Here is a 23,262-nt window from a genome sequence, read left to right as displayed (position 1 = left end):
GTCTTGGTACAATTCGGGGTGCCGCTGCTCATACGATGTGAGTTTCCGCACCATGTGCGACAATGAACCTGTACTCGCTTGGGAAGTCGGATCCTTGATCGGCGTTGCGAGGCCCAAGTCACTGCCGGCTCGATTGCTTCTTTCTCCGATAAACGAACCGAATAACATCGGTTCCCGACGGCTCCTGAAACGTTGGATATATTCGGACACTCGTTTCTCCCGCTTCTGCTGCACCTGTGCTAGATCGGCAATGCCAGCTTCGGTACCATCTGAGTGATATTGCACATGAAACTGCTCCTCTAGCTGCTTCCATGTGCGAACTGAGTTTGGTGGCAACGAGGTGTACCACCCAAAGGCTGATCTCGTAAGAGATTGTGCGAAAAACCTCACACGTAAGGGGTCTGATACTGAAATCAAGCCCAGCTGTGCCAAATATCGGCTTACATACTCTATTGAGCTAGATCCTTCTACTCCATTGAATTTTGAGAATTCAGGGAGCCGATATTTGGGTGGCAGCGGGATCAGATCGTACTCGTCGGGGTACGGCTTGGAATAGCCGATTGTTTTCCTCTTCGGCAAGATGCCGAACTGGTCTCTCAAGATGGTGCTGATCTGTTCCATGGTGTTAGCTGTAGGGATCGATCCCTCATGACTCGTTCCAGTAGCATATTTAGCTAGCCATGCTTGTTTGTCAGCGTCTGCTCCAAAAATCCCTGTTGGTGCAATCTGGCTGGTGCGCGCCAAGGCATTGCAGTCCGGTACGTACGTGCACACGTATCCATGTGGGATCTCTTTAGGCGGCTCATATAGGAACTGGCAATCGCTATGATCGCCTCCAACCTTGTAGACGACGTACGCCGGTGAACCCGGCGGCTCTGGTGCTGCAAGCGCGAATGGTAGCGGCGGTCTGATTTGGAGCGGTATCTCTCCCCGGTGAGTCCCTAGGGTAGGTCCCGACGGGGAGTACCGATGCTTCATGATTTCTCGCACCACACGGACCGCGACGCGCTCGAGAGTATTCACCGGGCTTTCGGAATAGCGGTGTAGAGAATGAGCCGCCATGTAATTGATTTCCGGCGCGAGCTGCGGTACGTTCCTCCGAAGGGGTAGACGGGTCCACTCCGTCAAGAACACCTTCGGGGAGAACCCCTTCCACCTTACGCCATGTGAACGGGTCCTCACGAAGGAGCCGATGAGATCGGCTTCCAAGATGGCTTTCATCTCATCATACTTCTTCTTTTGCTCTTCGGCGGATCCGCGTACGTGATCGGTTCGCCAACCACCTCATCCGCAGCTTTTGACATGGTTCGTTGCGGATGTCGATGTTGTTGCTCGTTGCGAGTGTCCCACCGGGCGTGCCGGAATGTGTTGCGGTCGAAACCCACCGGCGAGCGGCGACGGGCAACACAAGTAGAGCCGGGAGGCTCCCGGGATTGCGGTGGACCCTGGTCCCTCGGGCGACGGCCCGCAATGCCTTCTGGCACACGTCCTGGTGTTTACGAGGGCGTGCCACCTGACCTATACCTGGTCAGGAAGGTGATGGTTTGCTTCGACTAGTTTCTTGCATGGCAAACACGTAAACATTAAATACGAGCCCCGATCGGCTCTTAAGTTGTTCTGTGGATCGGCTCAAAGAGCCGATTGCCCCATGGTTCATGTTAGATTTATAATGACATGGGGATCATGCTTTATCAAAATCAAGCTAAACTAATCTACGATAGTCTAGGGTTTTCACCGTATAATCGGAACATCCTATGCGTAATTGAGCCTAGCAGATACGTAAGATGATGGAAAACCAACCCTAAAGAGGCCTAAAAACCAACGTGAAGTTGATCCCCGGAACAATCCCTCTAGAGCTTAATAAACCACACCTTACACACTACCGCATCGTTCAACCCGTTTATAAGGCCTAACCATACGGATATCAAACCAATCCTTGAAGAACAAGGAGCAACTATAACGGATTAGATCTACTAAATAAAGAATCAAGCAGGATGCTGCCCTTACACCTAAAATAGGTGTAAGGGCAGCTAGATATCGAGGGGTAGCGTAGCTAAACAAGTACATCGTGAAAGCATCGACGTCAACCCCAAAACACCTAAGATAAGGGTGTTGCTCGCCATCAAAAAGGCTTCAGCACGAGCAACACCAACAACGAATAAACTGATACATGTTGCTTACCCGGGAGAAACCCTCGAAACAAGGGGTGGCGATGCGCCTAGATTGATTTGTTGTGAACGTGATCGTCTTCCTTTCTCAATAACCCTAGATACATATTTATAGTCCGTAGACTTTCTAACTTGGGAATAAACCCAACCGTGTACGAGCTAAACTCTATCTCTTAATTCTAACCGACACGTAAACTACTATAATTTACAGATACACGGGCAATCTTGCCCAAACTTCTTGTACAAGGCCGGTTCGGGAATATTTTCCGTGCATATCCTCTAAGCCCATTTAATCATGGCCCATCTCCAGACTTGGTTAAATTCCTGTGATAACAGAAACTGAAACATGATTGGCCAGAATTTGTGAAGCAAAAGAAATCGGAGCAGTTCATTGAAATATCGAAAAAAAATAAGGAAAATGCGGCTAAGAAGGAGTACAATCATATTATGGGGCCAGGAGGGTATCGCCTTTGGGAGCCTAGGTGGGAGAAGATGGAGAACGAGCTGAGGGTGCGAGGAATCCATCCAGGTACGGAGGGATGGGACCCAAGGGCCAAAAGCTGGTGGTACGGGCATGGGGGAACGCTACACCCGGAGACAGGGGCGTGTGTTCACCGGAACAAAACGTTTAAACCCACCCAAGACCTTATTGACGCAATGAGGGATGCTCAAGAGGGGAAGATCAAGTTCAACAGAGAGAACGACGCGCTGACAAAAGCCCTAGGGAATCCTGAACACGGAGGACGTGTACGAGGCATGGGGAACATTCCGTGGAAAATAGGGTTCTCCCAGAATGATGACCCGTACGGTTACAGAAGCCGTAAGAGAAACATGGATCGGGATGCAGATGTTGTGGCGCGGTAGGCATCGGAATTCGATGATATGAAAAAAACCGTGAATATACTAGTACAAGAAAGATCGGCAGCTGGGACGCATGCAGATCATCCAGCGGATCTCGGAAGCCAGCAGCGGAGAAGCAGCGTGTCTTCCACGGAGGCCCCGTCGGCTACTGCTAATGCACCAGCGATCGATATTACTGCACCGGAGCCTCCTCGCTACCCCGTGGACGATGTAAAGGAGATGAAAGAATGTCATCTCGCATTATCCAATTGGGAACATGTCCACGAAGGTAGCCATCGCCGTTGCTTTACCATGTGAACCTGGAGCACTCCACCACAACAACCCCATTCAAGATGGCTATGCTCGTGTCACGGTGGAGGACATAGTCCCAGGGTTTGAGGACCTGGAGATTGACATTGCTACACCTGAAGGGGCGAGAAGACTTGGACATGTCAAGCGCCAGTTCATTCTATGGCAAAATAAGTTTATCAAGTTTCCAGGCGAGGCGCCAAGGCCAACAAGTCCACCCCCCTACGGTGGTGGTGGCGGTGGCGGTGGTGGTGGTGGTGGTGGTGCTTCACCTACACCTCCTTCACCTCCGGCGGGTAAGCAGCCGCCGCCCCCCAGTCCGCCTCGGGCGGGTAAGCAGACGCCGCCCCCCAATCCACCTCCAGCAAAGAAGCAGAAGCAGTCCTGGACTATTAACCCGGACCCTTATGTACCTAAGACCACAAAGGTACCGGAGCCATCACTGAAGCCTCTCCCCAGAAGGCCTTGGGAACGTAGTGCCGAGGAAGTCGACGCGGCCGCGACTGCTGATTATGAGAAATGGAAGGCGGACTGCAAGAAGAAAAGAGAGCCCGTGCCCAAGCCAGTATTTCTGATGAGCAAAAGAAGTGGGCTAAGTCATTTTTGAGCACACCGTCCCAAGCCGCGAAGAATCTGCCTGACGACTATGCACGTGAACTTCGTAGGCAGGCACTCATGTTGAAGGAGAAGAAAGAGCTGGCGGAGAAGCTGGAGAAGAAAGCCTTGGAGGAGGCCGAGAAAGAATTAGCAAGTAAAAAAAGCGGGAAACGAGTTGCGCAGCTCGGGGAACAAAGTAAACAATCGATTGCCCCGCTCATAGTGGAAGCCGCCGGTTCGGATGCCCCCGATATCATAGCAGCTGCGGCAGCACAGGGATTGACTGTAACGAGTGCCAGAGAACAAGCGGCCAACTTAGGTATGACTCTTCGTGCAGTGTTAGGCCTTGAGGAGGCGCCAATGAGTAAACCGAGTAATTACATATATGCGGATTGGGCCCCTCGTCGAGCACTGCGCAGAAGAGGATCTACCTCAACAAATGAAAAATCTGCTAAATTGGTACAAGGGTTACATAAAAAATAAAAACGCCAAAGAATATATTTATGCGGAAGTTAGACATGAGCATCACTTCAAACATTACTATGTAACAATTCATCTGAGTGAATTGTTCCAGCTTTTCAATCTGCGCGAGCTCGACAAATCTATCATCAGTTGCTACGTTATGTAAGTGATTTATTTCTACCCCATCTCGTTCATTGCCTGCACTATATATATGTCCTAACTATATTGTTGTGTACGCTATTATGCAGAATGAAGATTAAGGAATGCGGAGTAAAGAACATCCATGATGTTGGGTTCATTGACCCACACATCGTTAATGGATATGTGTTAGAACATCACCCCGCCGACGTGGAGGAAGACCTGTGGCGGTTTCTTTCAAAGCGAGAACTCAAAAGTGATATTCTATTTCCTTACCATTTTGGGTGAGTGTTTCTGTCTTGAGCACATTCTCTTTTGTTTACTCCATGCATGGTATGTGGCTAATCGATGAGTTATGCATGATTGTGCATGTATCGTGTCCGCAAGTTCCACTGGATTCTGCTAGTAATTCAATTTCACGACTCCACAGTTCTCGTCCACGACTCTCTGAATATGGATGCAAAGCTTTGGGCCGACATGAGAAAAATGATGCAGAAGTAATTATTTTCATTCATTTGCGCTCTATATCGATCGGCCTATTTCGTTCATTTCCTAATATCAAGTAACTAATAACTCTCTTGTTCATTCAATTTTCTTTGCCTCGTAGGGTTTGGAGACGGTTCGTAGATAAAAAGGTCGGTGAATTCAAAAAAGAGCTACAATTTAAAAGATCTGGGACTGGGGATATTCAGCCACCGGGGACCAATCTATGTGGATACTATGTTTGTGAGATGATCCGGAGATACACCTCTGAGCGGCTTCTGTGTGATAATAATGTCAAGAGGAATAACCTCCGGAAGATGCTTAGTCCAGAAGCTCGCTTCCGACCACTTCAAGAGGAACTAGCTGGATGGTTCGCGAGGGAAGTCGTCCATCCTAAAGGAGAACACTATGTAGAGGACGTAGAACGTCATATGCACTAAATTATGTATGGATACTTGTTTAAAATTGTATATGGTCATCCGATATTGAATATATATTGTATATTCCTCTTGAATTCTTTTTGGTTCTAATTTCAAATTTGTTTGAAATTGTACATTCATATGCATGTATGTAATACCGTAGAATATATGAAACTCCTTCAAAATTAAAATAAAACACAAAAGAAATAAAACAATACAAATTAAAAAGAAACCAGGTTTAGGGGGCTAAAACCCTAAACCTGCGGCGGCCTTTAGTCGCGGTTGGCCGGAGAACCGCGACTAAAGGTCCTCCGCCCGACGGACTGTCGGCGGCCACGTGGACGTGCCTTTAGTCGCGGTTCGTAAGAAACCGCGACTAAAGGGGGGGGGCTTTAGTCGCGCTTAATTGGTCGCGGTTGCGCAACCGCGACTAATGGCAGTTGCGAACCGCGATCAAAGGCCGTTTTTCTACCAGTGCTAACTCACTTGGCTAGGAAAGTGGATGTACAACCTAGCCACTCAGTGCAAATATTTGGGTTCTTATTATTTATAATAAAATCCATAGTACGGCCTTCCCCTACCCCATTCCTTGCACACACACAAAATGATGAATCTTACTGACTTCATAAAATATGTGTGAATTCTTAAAGCAATTTAGATTGATTGCACTAGCTTAATATAGTTTTGTGAATTGATCCAACTTTTTTCGATAAATTTTACTAGCATAATAATATATTAGTAAATTTTCAACATGGCTTTCTTAATGCAATAAACCAAGTATTTCCCAAGCCCACAAATATATGACCTTAGGCACATGTATGCAAACTTTAAATCGTTTGGTTTTAAAGGTAAAAACTAAAAGGTGGACTCTGCTAGCTAATCCTACACTAGAAATGGCTTTGACATAGCAAAGCAAAACATGAAAAGGCTAAGTTATGAAGCATGGGAGTGCCTTAGCAAAAGACAAGTAGAATTTTGGGCTACAAATGAAATGGATTAAAAATTGTAAAATTGATCTGGTTGTGAAAATCTTCGTGAGATGTTCAACATAACCATCCTTGGTATTAAAGGTCTCACACCTGTCTCCATGACCGCAGCTGCGACAGAATTCATCATCCACCGACAGGAATCCATGAGCTTGGGCCACCCAAAGTGGTTTAACCCACATGAATATTGCTGATTTGTTCAATCAAGGCAGGAGATGTGAACAAGAAGTTGAAGAAGATGAAAGCAATATTGGATGAATAATACTTATATTTGTAGCTCATTGTAAGACTTTTAAGAACCTGGTTGTGTATTTGTACTAATAATCATATAGATAATTTTGGACCGTTTTGTAAGAATTTAAAGACTTGGTTGTGTATTTATTTGCAGTATTGAACATATAGATCAGTTTGAAGTTATTTATAAATCTGGCAATGTATGGTACTGGAAGGTATTGTTAGTGTATACCTCTGAATGTACCAAATATTTGGTTATGTATTTAAGTTATTTGCAAGTTAAACTCTGAATGTAATGATTTACTGACTGTCTTAAGTTACTCAAGATTCTGAATCTATATGTTATCTTTAGGGTTTCTATGAAATAATGAAACTGCCACCGCTGTTGAGCAATAACATGCAGAGACACATCAGTACGCCATTGAAGATTCAGACCTATTGATCCTCAGGGATTTTTGCCAAAAAAAAAACTCCCACTATTAAGTGCATAACTATTACAATAGTAATAGTTCCAAGCAATCACAAATAGATTTGGACCAAAATAGTAAGTTTAAGTATGACCGAGAAGGCCGACTAGAGGGGAGGTGAATAGACAACTACCAATTTTTAGTTTATTTTCCAATTTCGAAACATGATAAAAATATAAGTTCTGTAGATTATGCAACTAGGTGAACAACCTACATGTGAAGAATGGAAACAAGCATACACGATACAAGTAGATAAGCAATTAAACAAGCTACACGAAGTGAAGGATAGAAATAACTACAGGGTGGAGATGATGAGGTATCTTGAGTTCCCAGAAAAAGCACCTTTATAGGTGGTACATCTCCGTTGGAGAGGTGTGTCGGGATGGCGGCACATTGCCCACCAATAGCCACAATTGATAACCTTATTCTCCTCATACTCCCACACAATAGGAGGCTGATTCTCAAAGTTCTAGGGTAATTACACTACAATAGTGCGCACGTTATATGACGGTTATAAACGCCAGGCCACACGACCAAACTGGTTACATTACACTTTTGCCATTGTTTCGAAGGTAAATTACGCATCAACAAAAGGAGCAAATAAAACAGTAAAGAGATCTATCCATGCTCATGTCTTGGGAAGTAGGGGTAGGGACTATTCCCTATATGATTTTTACGGTTGAGATCGACAGGAATAGATAATCAAGTGACTTGAAATTCAGAACACGAACTATGCAACGCTTCCCCACTTGCGCTTTGAGCTCGAGCCCATCTGTCCACCAACCCTCTAACCACAGGCATCGAGTACACTATATATACTAGGCATCGCGCAGATAGCTCTGGCTGAAATAATGAAACTATGCCACTCCAAAAAAAAACCATATCTATTTTTAACATTTGACTAACCAGCATTTTCCTATTCATATTTTGGTTTACACTAAATGTTCATCAGCGACAGGTAGATGTACCCGCCCAAAATTCATGGTACCAAACGTAATCTTTTGGAAGAGGGGTGCCCGTTGTAATTATTTGGAAGGGGGTGCCCAATGTAATTTTGTAAGCGGCGTGGCATACGTGGGCGAAGCAGAGCAATAACTTCATGTTAGAAAATAAATTTGTAAACAATGAAAATGTAAACTTTTTTTAGGTAGGGCGGCAACCACTGCCATCTGATCTAAGTTCTAAGATTGCTCCCATGGTACATGGCACAAGGACACATGATTAAGCTGACATGGAAGTTACATGGACACCTGATGTTAATGTGCTATACAAAATCACCACTGCCCAAACAGGGAGGGATCTACTGTCGTCCATAGGATGCACACCGGACCTCTTGCAGATTTCAGTTCAACTATTGTAGTTTCACTTGCCTAGATGAGTCAAGATCCTGCTGATGAGGGCGTCTTTCTTACCGGAAACTGGGAGGCCATGTGCCGTCAGGTATGATTTTAAATCCATTACCGTCATATCTTTCAACTGCAAAATTAAAAATTCGGAATTTACATCAGTCTGGTTTACTTACAAAATTTGGATAAATGGTGTGATTTAGAGGAGAGATCAACGAAAATCAACATATCCAAATGCAACCCATGTTTTAGAAGGTGCATAGTTTAAGATGTACAGTCTTCTCATTATGTGTGCCTCAATATTTTAGACCAATTCAAAGAAATTTTTGGAATGCGAGGTTGCGGCATATCTCGTTGCAGACTAGTTTTGGAATTACAGAGCGGGAAGTAGTCTAGTAGAGTGGGCAACTATTCAAAGACTAATTTGTCCAAGAATAGCTGCATGTTAAGCTGTTTGTCGTACAAATATGATATTGGTAGTATAACCGGGAAATGCACTTTGGCTCATAGGAGCATATGCTCCCATTATGTGAATCCACATTTCAAAGTATTAAAAAATTCTAAACTAAATTTTTACATGTACATCTAGATATTTTATGTTGGTACACAAGTTTTCAAAAGAAAAAACATTTTCTGGCTCTGTAAAAAGACAAATTTCAATGCTGTAACACGACTACGTACAGGACATTTTTTGTCTTTTTGTACACACCACATAAAATGTTATTTTCCCGAAAACTTGTGAACGAACATAGGATGTCACAATGTATAAGAAAAAATTTATGTCAGATTTTTTTTAACATTTCTAAAATTGTTTTTTATTATTTTCTATAATGGGTGCATATGCACGCGTGTGCCAAAATGCCACCTCCTAACTAGTATAACCTGACTACTCACCTTTCCATTATCTGCAAGGTCTGCCCAGTCATAAGTTGCGCTTTTCTGCGAAGCTGCATCAGTAATTGCTTTCCTCTTCTTTGAGGTCCCAGCTTTTGCTGCTGCTGCCTCGGCCTCCTCTTGGTCATAGTTTTCACCAAAGACTGAAGCCTTAAATTCCTCTATAGCTTTGACTACTCCTGGCCTAAGATGAGGGAATAGGAAACATTTCATAATAAGATATGACATTACTATTGTATGTTTCTTCTATACAAGCAATATATTGATAAGTTGATCTTGAGCTTATTTAAGCATGCCATAGATTGTGCTTTATTATATAAACAACAAGAATATCTCAAGTTTATTTGAGCAAGCAGTATATTGTGTTTTTGTCATCACAGCCCTGTTTGGGTGCAGCAAGAACACCAAGATAGCTGACTATATATAAAATCAAGAATTTGCATTTGCAAGAAACAAATGGGGATTTAGGGTGTAGCATACACAAATAGACAGATAAAAACATGTACCTAGCCAAGCCTTCTTCATCGGGCAGGGTCTCATCCTTTATATCCGGCATCTCATCCTCACCTAAGGCTAAGGCCTCCAAAATCCCGTAGTGTTTTTGCAATCCTGTTCCATGACAGAGAACAGAAGCCACAATCAGAATAATGAGAAAGTCACTGAATTTAGAGTGTTTGCAGTGACTTCTAAATGCTCGTTGGCACGCTGGCCCAATAAGATCTAGGTTAACAACTTAACAGTACATGAGCAAGCAAGCATGTGCTATATAGTTCGTAGGATAGGGTAACCCTAAGACACACGCATAGCTTTAAGAGGAGTTTTATATGAATAACCAAAACTAAAATCCATTCTAAGGAAATGATTTACCTGGGTTAGCAAACTGTAATACAGAGAAATTCTTCAGATCAATGCGTCTCAACAGATTCGAAGCTTTCTTAATTTGTTCATCTGTAGCTCGCGGTGTATCTCCAGAAGTCAGATGAACCTGCACATAAATATAAATTGTTGGGTTGCCTAAAAGGGAAAATAGAGGCAGTGCCAATCGTTACCTCTTCAGGATATCTAACATCGTCCGAGTATGGAAGGTAGATCATGTGCATTCCAGGCGGCTCATCTTGACCACCAGAAGAAGTTGTCTCTTCCTGTTTTTTATTCCAGAGTTTATTCAGAAAGCAAATTAGTTATAGCTAAAAAATTATAAATCCAAGAAGCTCAGACAGGAAAATCATGTTGTGTAATACAAAAAAGTGTGAATGTGATGCATGACTGTTCTTACCATCCAATCTCAAAGTTTTATCCTAAAGTGAGAAGTTGGAACATGGAAGATGGAAAAGTTGAATTTCTATCACTAAGAGAGCTACGTCATTTTGGATCTATTACTGATAACCTCATTACCTTACTGAGAAACATCCAAGCAATTAGTTGAATGAAGCAAGAAAAATAGTCATTTTACTGAGTGCTGACATAATCAAACCCCAATATTGTTAGTCCTTTGCTGCCAAGACATAATCTATTGTCTATTGAGTGATGCAAAAGGTTACACATACAAAAACATAATTGGTGAATCTTATTTTACGGAAAACAGAGTATTAAGTGCAATTCACACTGTTTGCACTATTACATTGAGTAGATTTGTTCCTAAAGAGGTTGCTGGTATCATACACATAGCTCAGACTAAGATTTTACTATAGCAATCTTTGCAGAACAGACATAAACGTGGAGAGCACATCTTACTTGTGCAACAATGGCTACAAGCTGCGGGCGAGTTGGGTTCCCATAAAATGCAAGTGCAAACCTGAAATCGTACATATCATAATTGTAAGTTTGTAAGACAGGCCATGTAACCGTAAAAGGAAACATGCAACATTACATTTATGATGATATAAGCAGTGTGTACTCTTGTTTCAGAACATCGTGGCCACTTATTCCAAGAAGCACGTGAATACAACCATGTACATGGCACATGACAACTTGAAACGTGTCACAGCATAGCCCAACCCCCGCATCGCTCCCAGGGCAACACAGAGGAACCCTAGCCGACGCATTCGCAGCACCGCTGCGTCCCCCAGCCCTGGCATGGCATGGTGGCTGTCAGGTTCTTCATCGATGACGGCACTCCTCCGCCATGTGGGGCCAAGGTACAGGGGCGACATGGAGTTGGTTCTAGGCCTCCAGATCGGGCTGCTCTGGACCCTAGGCCAATGGATCTGGGTCAGGCTCTCTTGGCTGAGCGGCTGGCCTTGGTGATAAGCAAGGTGGGCTAACCAGTCGTGGCTGTGAGGCGGGACTGCTGGTGAAAGCTAAGCCCAGCTGCAGCCAAGGCCAACGATGGCAATGCGTGCCGACGCTGTCCTCGCTAGACACCGCCTGAGATGCTCCCGGGGGGGGGGGGGGACCCTAGCTCCGGGATTTACCTGAATTGGACGATAGCGGCGTTAGTGTCGTGTTTCCCTCTAGGGCCATCGTTTTGGAGCTGGTTCCGGTTGAGGAACCCCCGTGGTTGGTGAAGGTGGTTGGTTGGCAAGTGGTCAGCTGGCGAGGTGTGAGTTCAGCCTAGCTATGGCGCTGATGAGTGAAGATTTGGTCGTTGCAAGATTTTGTTAGTCGATTTTCCGGCGTGCCTGGCGGTTGGCGGTGTAAATGCTGGACTTCCCTACTGCAAAGTCGGAGCTAATGTCATGCCGTTCCAGCTATGACGATGATCTACAATGGGTGCTTGAAGGTCTTGATCGGCGCGAGTCTTGCATATCTTTTCAAAGCTCTTCATCAGAATCAGAGGAACCAGTCTTCGAAGCTAAGGCTGGACTGTTGGGCATGGGCCAACATGGGCTTCACGAGGCCGCGGCGGCAAAGGATTCTTAGATCATCTTGGTAATGACAACGGTTCTCGTCTCGGTTGTGTGTACGCACTTTGTGTTGGTAGCCATGTTGGTTGTGTGTGCCCTCGAGGCTATCGTGTTCCATGACAGTCGGAAAGCATGTCTGTATCGGTTTTCAGCTGGTTTCCCACTAATTGACTGGTCAATTCTCTCGTTCCTTTTTAAATAAATGGGGTAGCATTGCCCCTTTTTTGTTCAAAATAAAGATGCTCCCTCTGTCCCGGTTCATAGGGCTTGCGCGTATCCCTAGGTCGTAAATTTGAACATAATAATACAAGATATCTATTACAAAACATATATCATTAGAAAGCTTAGATGTTCTACTTTCTAATGACATAATTTTTATGTTGTACAATTTGATATTATGTTGACCAAATTGACAACCTAGAAATACGCGCAAGCCCTATGAACTGAGACGGAGGTAGTAGCTTGAAACATAAAATAATAAAAGAATATTATCTTGATAGGATAAGCGATTATCTGTTGACTTTGGCATAAGTAAAGCTCTTGTTCACTTTGGCATCTCACATAGATAATGGATACATTAGTGAAGCTCTTGATTACTTTGGCATCTCCCATAAACAACAAGAGACATGTAAAGCTGAGCGTAAATATGCCAAAACAAAAACTAGAAGTGTTTCGAATTTTTATATCCATACTTGATTACAATTTATATGAAGTCTAAAGTATGTAAGACTGAGATGCAGAAACCAGTCTCTAGATTAATCATTCAATCAATATACAAGCCCAACAAAAACTACAAGAAACATGCTTAATTAGGCATTGTTATGTGGGCAAAGACATATAAAAGAATGTCTACGGCTGCTGATGGTTGAAGTATAGCAGTAGCAAGACATTAAGTCAGATTCAGAGTTAGTTTGCAAAGAGTACAAGTTTGAAGTTAGTCATGTGTGTTTAGGAGTCCAAGAGGTATTTGAGTAGTATCCGGTTAGGTAGGCATACAATATGAACTCAGTGATTGTAACGTTTCTAATCAGGCAATAACAAATCTATTTTCTCATCTCGTTTCTCCTATCTCATCCCCGATACCAAAATCGTGCACTGTTCCGGCGACACAGCAAACCGCTACCCGTTACATTCATCATCGCGAGGGCGTAACAGGCATAGCACGAGGAAATCAGGTAAATGACATTGACTGCGCACTTACGGGTTAGAAGAGTGGCCTAAAAAACATTTTAGATATATTACCTGAATAAATAACTCTTCCTGTTATCTACCATATTACCATTACCATGTTTTCAACATCATAAGCTTTATTCTAATTTTCCTGGCGGCTCAGCAGACTAGAGACCAGATTATCAAAGAATATCTTAGGTCACACCAAGCTGTTTGCCAAGACCCTCTCCGTCCGACTTGCCCCCAAACTCCACCAGATCGTCTTCCGCAGTCAGAACGCTTCATTCGTTGGAGCTCCTAACACAACGATTTTGTTCTGGCGCAGGAATATGCGCGTACCCTTCATCAGCTTAAAACTCCTTTGTGTGCTGCTTAAGTTAGATCTCACTAAGGCCCTCAATTCAATCGTGTGGTTGTTTCTTTTCGTGGTGCTCAGGAGCATTGGTTTTGGGGACCGACAGCGCGATTGGCTCGCTTTTTGCTGAAGGCCTCCCGTCTACGCAGAAGTACTACAAGAGCTCGGCCACGTCCCTGCATTATTCAACTGAGGAGATGGACTTGGTGTCCACCCACCTTGGCTGCCGACTGGAGAAGTTCCCGCTCAGTTACCTCGGCATAACCTACTGCGCAACTCCAACCCGTTGTCTCTTTCGTGAGCTCTGTATGCCATCGTTCCACAACGCAGAGTGATCAAGGCTGCCGATAAAATTCGTCTTAGCTTTATATGCAAGGGTCGCAAGGAGGTCAACGAAGGCAGCTGCCTTGTCAGCTGGCAGCAGGTATGTCAGCCGCTTGACTTTGGAGGCTTGGGTATGCAAGACCTCGAGAGAGCTGGTGCGCTTCGCCTACGGTGACTTTGGTTCAGCCATACTAATGGTGATTGCTCTTGGAGCAGGCTCGAGCTTCAGTTCACGGCAATGGAAAGAGCCATGTTCTTTGCGTCCACCTTCATGAGTGTGGGCAACAGAACCAACTTGGTGTTCTGGGAAGATCGGTGGCTTGATGGACGTGCTGTCATCAAGATTGCGAGGGCTGTACTAGGAGCAGCTCTTGCAAGTTAACTTGGCGCTCCTGGGCACCTCATAAGGTCAAGATTTTCTTTTGGCTCGCTGGACTTAATCGTTGCTGAACTGCGGAACAGTTAGCTCGCTGTAATTGTCCTCATCAGCCAGCCTGTATGCTTTACAAACTGACTCTGGAGACGATGGCGCACCTCCTCGGCGATTGACCTTTCTCCGAACATATTTGGTCCAAGGTTCTATCCTGGGTCAGGTTCCCCCTTCGCCCTCCCAACTTCGGTGAGCCCCTAAGTGACAGGTGGTTTCATTCCAAAACCAGAATCCCGAAGGTTCTCCGACAGGGCGCTGCCTCTCTGGTTCTCCTCACCTCCTGGATGACCTGCATGTTTTACGGAGCCACTCTTCTCGGACAAATAAGAGAGGAAGCCAATCTTTGGGTGCGCGCTGGAGCTTAAGGGCTTACGGCTTGTTTACCAAGAACTTAGTTGCTCTTTGTTATCTTTATTTCCTGCCAAGCTAGGCCCCTTCTTGGGGCTTTGCCCTTGCATTTTTCTCGGAAAAATATATTGTTTCAACAGAAGCCACGACAAAGCAACAAAATGGATCTGCTGTGAATATAACAACATGTTTTGTTCCATTACCAGGGTTGTGAAATTTGAGATCACTTGTGCACGAAGTGATGCTTCAGCAAAATGTTCCGATCATGTCCATTTAATTTATTACTTGTTGTGAATAATACCTCAACATCACACTCAAGTGCTTGTCACCAGAAATTATCCCAAATAACAAGAAAATGTCATGTGAGAACCAATAATCCAATAATAATTATTTTGCACTGCATTTGGTGATTCAGGATAGCTTTATGCACATTAACAGGTTTCAGTTCCCAGACAAAAAAAAATCTGAAGTGATCATGAAGTTCTGGCAGGATCAGGAATAAGTGACTAACCGTCCAAGACGCAGCATCGAGCTATGTAAAGCAACGAAAACGCGAGTGCTTCCAAATATTTGCTGCATCAAAAGCAAAGGAGATAAATCTAGCATGCACCCATTATTTAACATCCCTAAATATGTTCAGCATTGAGCTATGTAAAGCAACGAAAAACGCATGTGCTTCCCATTTTTTGCTGCATCAAAGCAAAGGAGGTAAATCTAACACGCACCCATTATTTAACAGCTATAAATATGTATAAAAATATTCATGTGATCACTAATCCCAATAACATAAAGTCACCATCACTGTAGCAAACATTATATTTTTACGATGAGAACAAGTTCTCGAACCTGACCAAGCAGTATGCACTAGAAGTGCCAAGTCAAACCACAAAAATTGTCTTCACATATAAGGAGAACATTCTCATCGAGGAAAATATTGAAAGTTTACACTAAGATTATCTACCTCAAGCTAGAGAAGCATATATAATGAAAACATTCTCATGAAGGAAAATTATTGGGAATTTACAGCTAAGATTATCAGCCTGAAGGTAGAGAAGTAAATGGTCTGGATTAAAACATGAAGGTTATGCGCAAAATGGGAGTATCCTTGGTAATGAGTTTATCAGCATAGAATGTATTGTTACCTCATCACTGGGATAAATAAATGTCGATGGTCTTAAGTTATGATAATCTTTCAAGCAATCTAATGGCTTGAACCCTAAAAGGCGAAGATGGTGACTTGAAACCCTCTTCACATCAGACAGTTCGCGAACAGAAAATTTAACTACTTTGCTGCAAAAACATGAAGACGTAGAGTGCTTTAAGTTCACAAAGGCAAAAATCGAACTGAAACAAAAAAAAATGTTGAATATGTGGCGATTGACAAAGCAATCAGGAAGAAGATACTGGGAGTAAGTCAAACAAAACCAGAAATAAAAATAAATAAATAAATAAATGGGTACATGACACTTCCAGTGTCATATGTGTTTTTTCGCAGTGTCATAAGTGTACTTACTCATTGTATAGCTGGAAGCGCTTTTGGGGATCCTGAAGAAGGGCCCCAGTGTCATTGCATATGAAAGACCTTTCAGCCTGTATAACAATATCTTTTATGTGTTAAAAAATATAAGCACAAAGCAACTGCAAGAGAAGAGCTTTCCCAATAAAATAAAGCTAATAACAATGCGAACTCTTGTTTTTGACAAGATAAGATATGCAACAATTAGTTATGCGGGTACACTCTGGGGCAGATCCAGAAAAAAGAAGGCCCAATGATTGTGTACACACTCTTACACAACTAGTAGAAAACCAAATGGTAACGATGAGGAAACAAGCCATCTCATATACAAATTTCTGTTGTTTTAACCCTTGAAAAAAGCACTTGGAGTTGTCTTTATGTAGTTTTTATTTAACTGATAAGATTATGTGTGTAATTGTTGTATTGCAAGATAATAAGCCATGATCAAAACGCTGGCAACCTTTTCATTTGCACTTATGAACTAATTATCATGCACATCTCCTATTCCGCCCTTCTGCTCAGAAGTACTGGTTTATGATTCTTTAGTTTAGCTCATTTGCCATCAAATTCACTTCAAGGTCAAGAACTCAAGGTCTGCATGGACATAAAAAAATATAGCACTATATCAAATCAAATGATGTCATGTAGCCATCAGATCCTTCAATCATGCATCTGACCAATTCACTGCTCATTCCACTCATTACATTAAATCATATTTACAGATCCCATCAGTGTCGCTTGCCCAGGGCAGCAACATGGCTGCACATTAAGGAAGGAATAAAACAGACACGAGTTAGTTTGGTAACTACTTGGATATGGCTAGTGTCCCTTAATGATATGACTAGTAGTAGTTATAGCAGGATAGGTTCATCGGACGTACATGTACAAGGAAACCAATTATATTAGGAAAGGTCTTAGGTCTCATTTATCCTTGGTAAGTCTTAAATTTGAATTGAGATCCGACTTGTAGATCAAGTTAGTTATCCTACACAAAGAACTAGCTTGTAATTGTTCAAGGCAGTCAAACCATAACTAAAGTTCAAATAGTCCTTAGAGCCTCTCTTCCACATCAAGGACAAGCCCTGCTGCTGGACTGAAGAGGGCCAGTGCCCTATCCCTGGCCTTCAGACCATTACCCTACACAATATATCTGATTGTGGACCAAGGTCAACACCCCAAAACCAAACTATGTGTTTCCATCTCCAGGTATGTGTTCCTCTCATGGTAATTATTGACTGTTCGTAATCTTGGTCTAGATAAATCAGTTAACACAATGTCATCATAAAGAACGCTGCATTATCAAAGATGAAAACATTCTCACTTCCTGGTGAAACGAACCAAATATCCTTAGAGTTTAGAACAGGAAAATAAAATGCTTAGACGTTATTCAACATTATCCAAGCGATGGTACTCAGCAGAATGATATGTATAGTTGTGAGATAGGACATGATTATGGTGAGGTCGTCACAACTTTTTTGATGATAGCATAACAATCTTTGATGGTGCATGGGTGAAATACAAATATAAAACCAACCTTTAATGGAAGGTTACTGATTGAGTCAAGCCATGTAACCGTCCCTACAAATAGAATTGACAAGTTTATGCTTAAGTTGCAACAACAATTTGTAAAGAAGCATAGAACAGACAGATAGTCAGAGCATGCCTGGAACAGTTGGACGGATTAGCGCATATGTGTTCACCTCTATGCAAACATCATCTGTAATTGCAAATGAAAGAGTTTTGACTTTGCGCTTCTTCATCATTCGCTTTCTCAGTTGATTAGTCATGTCCTCCAGCCTTCAAAGAAACAATACTAGAATGAGATTAAGAGTAGGTAGGTCTAAACTATAACATTTATCTAAGAGATGCTAAGATGTAGCTGGAGCCTCCAAAACCTTCATAGTGTTTGGAGTCTGTCCATAAGAGTTAGTATTCTGGTTACATATTACAGTTTTACTAGTTAGAGACAGGTTTCAGTCCATGTCCTAGGGCAGCTATATCCTAGTCTGTATGGTGTCCTTTATCTAGGGTGTGTGTAACCATACTTGAATGAAGCAACAATCCGAATCAGGAATAGTTCACAGCCTTGCTCCACAGCTGGGGCTCCACAGCTGGGGAGATGCCATGCCGTGCACACGAGGGTGAACTACGCTTTCACTCAAAACGTTAGAGCACACAGAGTACGGGTATGGGATAAAATATTACCCATGGGTTTATAAATGGAAAAATATCGTACCCATCGGGTAGAGCGGGTACGGGTATGGGATGGTAGAACCAATACCCACATACCCATTTACCCATCTAAATTTAACTAGTGGGTCATCGTAATATTCTAAACTACTTAATTTCCTTCTAATCACGCCTTCATGTTGCTAGGCTGAACCTCACGCTTTCTGGTCTAACAATCTCTGGTAGGTTAGTCAGGATTAGACCCCTATTTAGGACTGCTTCACCTTCTCTCATATTTTTTTGATTAATTTGATGTGTTGTAAGCGCGGGTATTTTTTACCCGCGGGTACCCATTTACCCTGTCGGGTGATGGGTATGGTAAAAACTTGTACCCGTTGACGGGTATGGGTACGGGTAACGGGTAAGATTTAAGGCGACGGGTACGGGTATGGGATGGCTCTACCCGTAACCATACCCTGCGGGTGCCATCCCTAAACCCAGCTCGTCACACACGAGCCTATGCCTTACCAGCCCAGGTGCACCGGAGCCTGCAACCAAATACGGCCTCAGGCCTAACTCAACCCAAAAGACTAGCCTGATGGGTAAGGTTTGCCCCACCTTATAAGTTGCCCCCCCCCCCCCCACACCCCCACATTAATTTTCCGATGTGGGACTAAACCTAACATTCTCCCCCGTCACAAATCAGGCTGAACGGGCTCCCCCGTCATGCAACTGTTACCGGGTTTTTTTCAACCATGGGCCCTGATGCCAAGTACTTCCCGGCGACATGTTGTCCTCCAGTTACTAGGAGATGTGTTCCGAGGCTCTGATGCCACTTGTTAAAGTGCACAGCGGTTCGGCCCAGCTCGTCACACCAAGCCTATGCCTTACCAGCCCAGGTCCACGGAGCCCACAACCAAATAAGGCCTTCGGCATTTGGCCTAACTCAACCCAAAAGACTAGCCTGATGTGAGGTTTGCCCCACCTTATAAGTTGGGGTTCCCCCACATTAATTTTTCGACCTGGGACCAGACCTAACGCAAACCACAATTCTCGCCTACACCTACATCCACCTCTTCCCTACACCCAAACACATACAGCAAGATTAGTACACAAGAAGTAGCCCTTAGGTTAGTTAACCTAAATCCCGTACCAAATATCAAAAGAACTTTATGGAATATATTTCTACAGCTCAAACAAAGATAACAAGTGAACTAACTTTGATTAGTTTAGTCCTCCTATATATCTAAATCATGTGGAGAACTCCGCACAGCGGACAAATTTCATGGAGGGCATTAACAAGTCTACATAAGACACAAGACACAACAGATTGTATAATTGCTTGCCCGCTCTGGTTCTGTCACACGGATTATCTCCATTCACCACAGTTGCAATCTAACACTCAAGCATCAATATTTGCTTCTACTTTTCTTTGTACACGGTAATGAGAAGAATAAAATGATATGGAGTAAAACTCAAGCATCAATATTTGCAATCTAACACGGACTATTTTCATTCTCCGTTCACATTTGTATGAACAAGACAAAACAAACAATCAACAAGTAAAACTCATGCTCAAAGAAAGAACAATACTTTTCACCAGCAGATGGCACATACTGCACTATCTCATCTCCCTCCAGACCAATCAAATCCTGCCAGATGGAAGTTGCTTAGCAGTTAACACTGATACGGGAGGGGAGGGGAGGGGGTGTGAGCACTTACTGCATAAAACAGGGACATGTTGAAGTCCTCATCGGGCCTACTCAATGGAAGAAGTTCAATAGACAGGCCAAGATCTTGTGCATCCTGATCATAGACAAGTAATCATACAGCAAAAAGATAGATCATTAGAGAACACCATATACATTGCAAATGTGCGCTGAATAGAATAGATGTTTGTGTCATAGACAAACTTTTGCCCGTTGAATTGTTGTCCTAATCATATCAGTCTTTACTGCTCCTGTAATACCACCAAAAGGATCATCCTCATTGGTGAATATGAGAATTCTCTTACTCACAGTCTTCACAGATCTGACAAATTTCATACGAATAAAGTGGAGTCACTGAACTTGAACCATATAGGTGTTAACCATTACATTAAATGATGATTAGATCACCTACAGAATGCTGCATTCGTTTACATGTACATAAATGCATCAACATTCAGCAGGAAACTGTTAAAGCACCTAAAATATATTGCATTCACTTACAAGTATAACATGCAAAATTATCAAGCTAACACAAACAAGATCATTGAGCATAACATACACAAACTGTAGCTTTACTGCAGTACTGTAACGGAAGGTACAGATAATACTTGTTACGTATGCAGGCTACACGGCTACAAAAAATGTTTAAGGCTACTGAAATGTGTAATCAATATGAATTATAACATCTAAGAGACGGAGAAAAGTGGAGTTACCCTTTGCGCAGCAGTGCCTGTGCAACCCAAAGAGCATTGTACAGGGTGTTCTCTCGAGATCCAGAGGTTATTCCATATCGACTTCCAATAATACTCATAAAAGAATCTAGGATGAGCAAAAAACACTATTTAGAACCATGTAGTGAAAACAGAAGTGCTGAGGTTTTTCATACACAGGTATCCCACTCCAATCTTATCCATCTGGCCATTTGTTCATTCCAAAGCAAAATGAAATAATATCATGCCTAGTATGTTGATGTACTATTACAAATGATATTTCAAAAACAATTTTCTAGGAACACGAATATGAGCCTTAAAGTTACTAATGACTAAGAGAATACAGAAGATGAAATGAAACCAAGATGGGATGCAAAATGCCAGAATCAAATGAGATAATACAGTGTCTGTGTTTCAGTCTTGTAGCATGATTTTTACGCAGGTGCAATGTGACATCAGTCAACATCCAACTGTACAGTTTTAAATTATGAGCAAGTGTTACGTGCAAATCCAGCATATGAAAGTAGCATAGAATGTTTATCCCTCGGACCCTGACCAGCTGTTTCAGCAGGAGCAATTCGTGTAGCAGCATTACCTTCTATACAAGAAAACTCTTTAATCAATCTTGCATCAGGCCTATCAAGTGGTTCTCTTTCTGTGACATTGTAAACATATACACCAGCCAGTTCCTGTAGATTTTTCTTTTCTTTCTGCAATAGTTATGTGATAGCTATATCAAAAGAGTGTACCATACATGTGTATCAATTCCACTTCCTAAGTGTTCGAGCACTTCATAAGGAAAAGGGCATAAATAATCTAATCAGGTAGCACCGCTTATTTGTTCAGAAACAGTAATCTATATGGTGAAAAACAAACAGTTCAGCTCAATTTTTCACAGCTAACCGCTATAACAGACAAAAGAACGAGTTAGATTAAAATTTCATTCTTTCAAGTTTCAACATCTGGCACTGGCAGTTCTGATCCTTTTGTTCGATGTTGAATGAAGTGAACTTCAAAGACATAATTTAAATCTTCTCAGTGTTGATTCATCACCCTTAATAACAGTAAATATATCAAGTACTAGGAAGCTATGTTGTCAGAGAGCAATACTAGCAAAATTAACGTCTCGACTAACTGTTTGAAACTAAAATAGCTTGCCTTTGCATGGTCCGAGCAATTTCTTGTGGTAAAATCATAGCATTTGGGTTGGGGTAGCAAATAAACTAGTTAATCAAGCATCAAGTTATTACAACACTTACGGTGTTGAAGAAACATATTGCAACTTCATCACGGGAACTTCCAATGATCTGTGTCTTCAGAGACTGTGTGATGCAGTTCACTATGGTCCGAAAATGTGTTTCCTGCTTTTCATCTTCCTGCAAGAGACAACAAGAACAGAATGTTCCATTACCTAGTAAATGAATATGACCACGGACCTTCACAGGCTAAATATCGTCAAATACAACAAGTTCTACTCGTAGCACCGCATTCCCAAAATCATCCGTGCTAACTGTAATTAGTCCCAATATCATCAAATACAGCAAACACTCCAGAACATACTAAGGTTAGCTACCTACTTTGCGAGAAACTTGCGAATAAAATAACGCCTAAATTACAGAATGAAAAACGATGTCAATCTGTCAAATTAGGCGCGTATAAAAATGAGCTGGTTGTGCCTTACCTGGGAGGCAGTCGCAGGCGTAAACATCTTGGGCGAGGCGTCAATGAGGTATACGACCATCTCCTTGTTGGCCTCCCTCTCCTGCATCCAAATCCAGCCGACAGTAGCATCAGCACACGGGTTCAAATCACATCAATCGAACCCAAAATGGAAAGGGGAAAGGGAGGGGGAGAGGGAGCAGGGAGCGGACATGGAGGTTGTCGTCATCCTCGTCGCTGTCGTCGCGGAATATGCCCTCGGGATCAAGGTCCATGGCGCCGGCCGAAGCTAGGCAGGCGGGCGACGAAGGAGGCGCTCGAGGAACCTTCCGGTAGCTTCTAGAATCGTCTGAGCCTCCTAGGGTTTATGGCGCTTGAGGAAACCTTCAGGTGAGAGTGGACTCGGTAGTCAGAAGGGAGGGAGACCTCGTGTATGGTGGGCTTGGCCTGCCAGTATCCATGGGCTTTTACTGGGCTGACACACATTGCCAAAAATGGCGCCATAATATTTCACCAAATTCGAATGCAATGTCTATCCTTGCGGCGCCGGCGTTCTCTGCGGCCCCTGAATTGGCAAAAATCTGCTCTTATCCCGCCCTGGCAGGATTACTGTGTGCACGTCTGGCGGGCGGCCGCCACAGATTCGTAGTAGATTCAGGAATTCATTTTGGCTATCCACGAAC

General features: G+C 43.1%; 1 protein-coding gene across 1 annotated transcript; it reads right to left on the bottom strand.

Moving 5' to 3' along the window:
* Nucleotides 1-8,184: 8,184 nt before the first annotated feature.
* Nucleotides 8,185-22,961, bottom strand: LOC124676329 (ATP-dependent DNA helicase 2 subunit KU70). Its single transcript, XM_047212410.1, has 19 exons — nt 22,792-22,961; nt 22,602-22,682; nt 22,180-22,296; nt 21,516-21,630; nt 20,924-21,029; nt 20,415-20,532; nt 20,224-20,307; nt 20,095-20,153; nt 17,996-18,129; nt 17,867-17,910; nt 16,330-16,406; nt 15,959-16,106; nt 15,328-15,389; nt 11,078-11,138; nt 10,393-10,485; nt 10,211-10,328; nt 9,850-9,952; nt 9,344-9,527; nt 8,185-8,579 (listed from the first exon to the last, which is right to left on the bottom strand). Exons 1-19 carry the CDS (start codon nt 22,852-22,854, stop codon nt 8,466-8,468), a joined length of 1,881 nt encoding a protein of 626 aa, XP_047068366.1. The 5' UTR covers nt 22,855-22,961; the 3' UTR covers nt 8,185-8,465.
* Between the last annotated feature and the right edge of the window lie 301 nt (nt 22,962-23,262).

This window comes from Lolium rigidum, chromosome 7 (assembly GCF_022539505.1).
Source record: "Lolium rigidum isolate FL_2022 chromosome 7, APGP_CSIRO_Lrig_0.1, whole genome shotgun sequence".
NCBI classification, from domain to species: domain Eukaryota; kingdom Viridiplantae; phylum Streptophyta; class Magnoliopsida; order Poales; family Poaceae; genus Lolium; species Lolium rigidum.
This window is presented reverse-complemented; position numbering and strand designations above follow the sequence as displayed.

What these genes read in the sequence shown, in the direction of transcription:
- LOC124676329 (XM_047212410.1), bottom strand. Translation starts at nt 22,854, where the DNA reads ATGGACCTTGATCCCGAGGGCATATTCCGCGACGACAGCGACGAGGAT. An exon ending in CGCCTGCGACTGCCTCCCAG is followed by an intron (nt 22,297 to 22,601) that starts GTAAGGCACAAC and finishes TGTCTCTTGCAG; the next exon opens with GAAGATGAAAAGCAGGAAAC. An exon ending in ATGTTAGATATCCTGAAGAG is followed by an intron (nt 10,329 to 10,392) that starts GTAACGATTGGC and finishes ATTTATGTGCAG; the next exon opens with GTTCATCTGACTTCTGGAGA.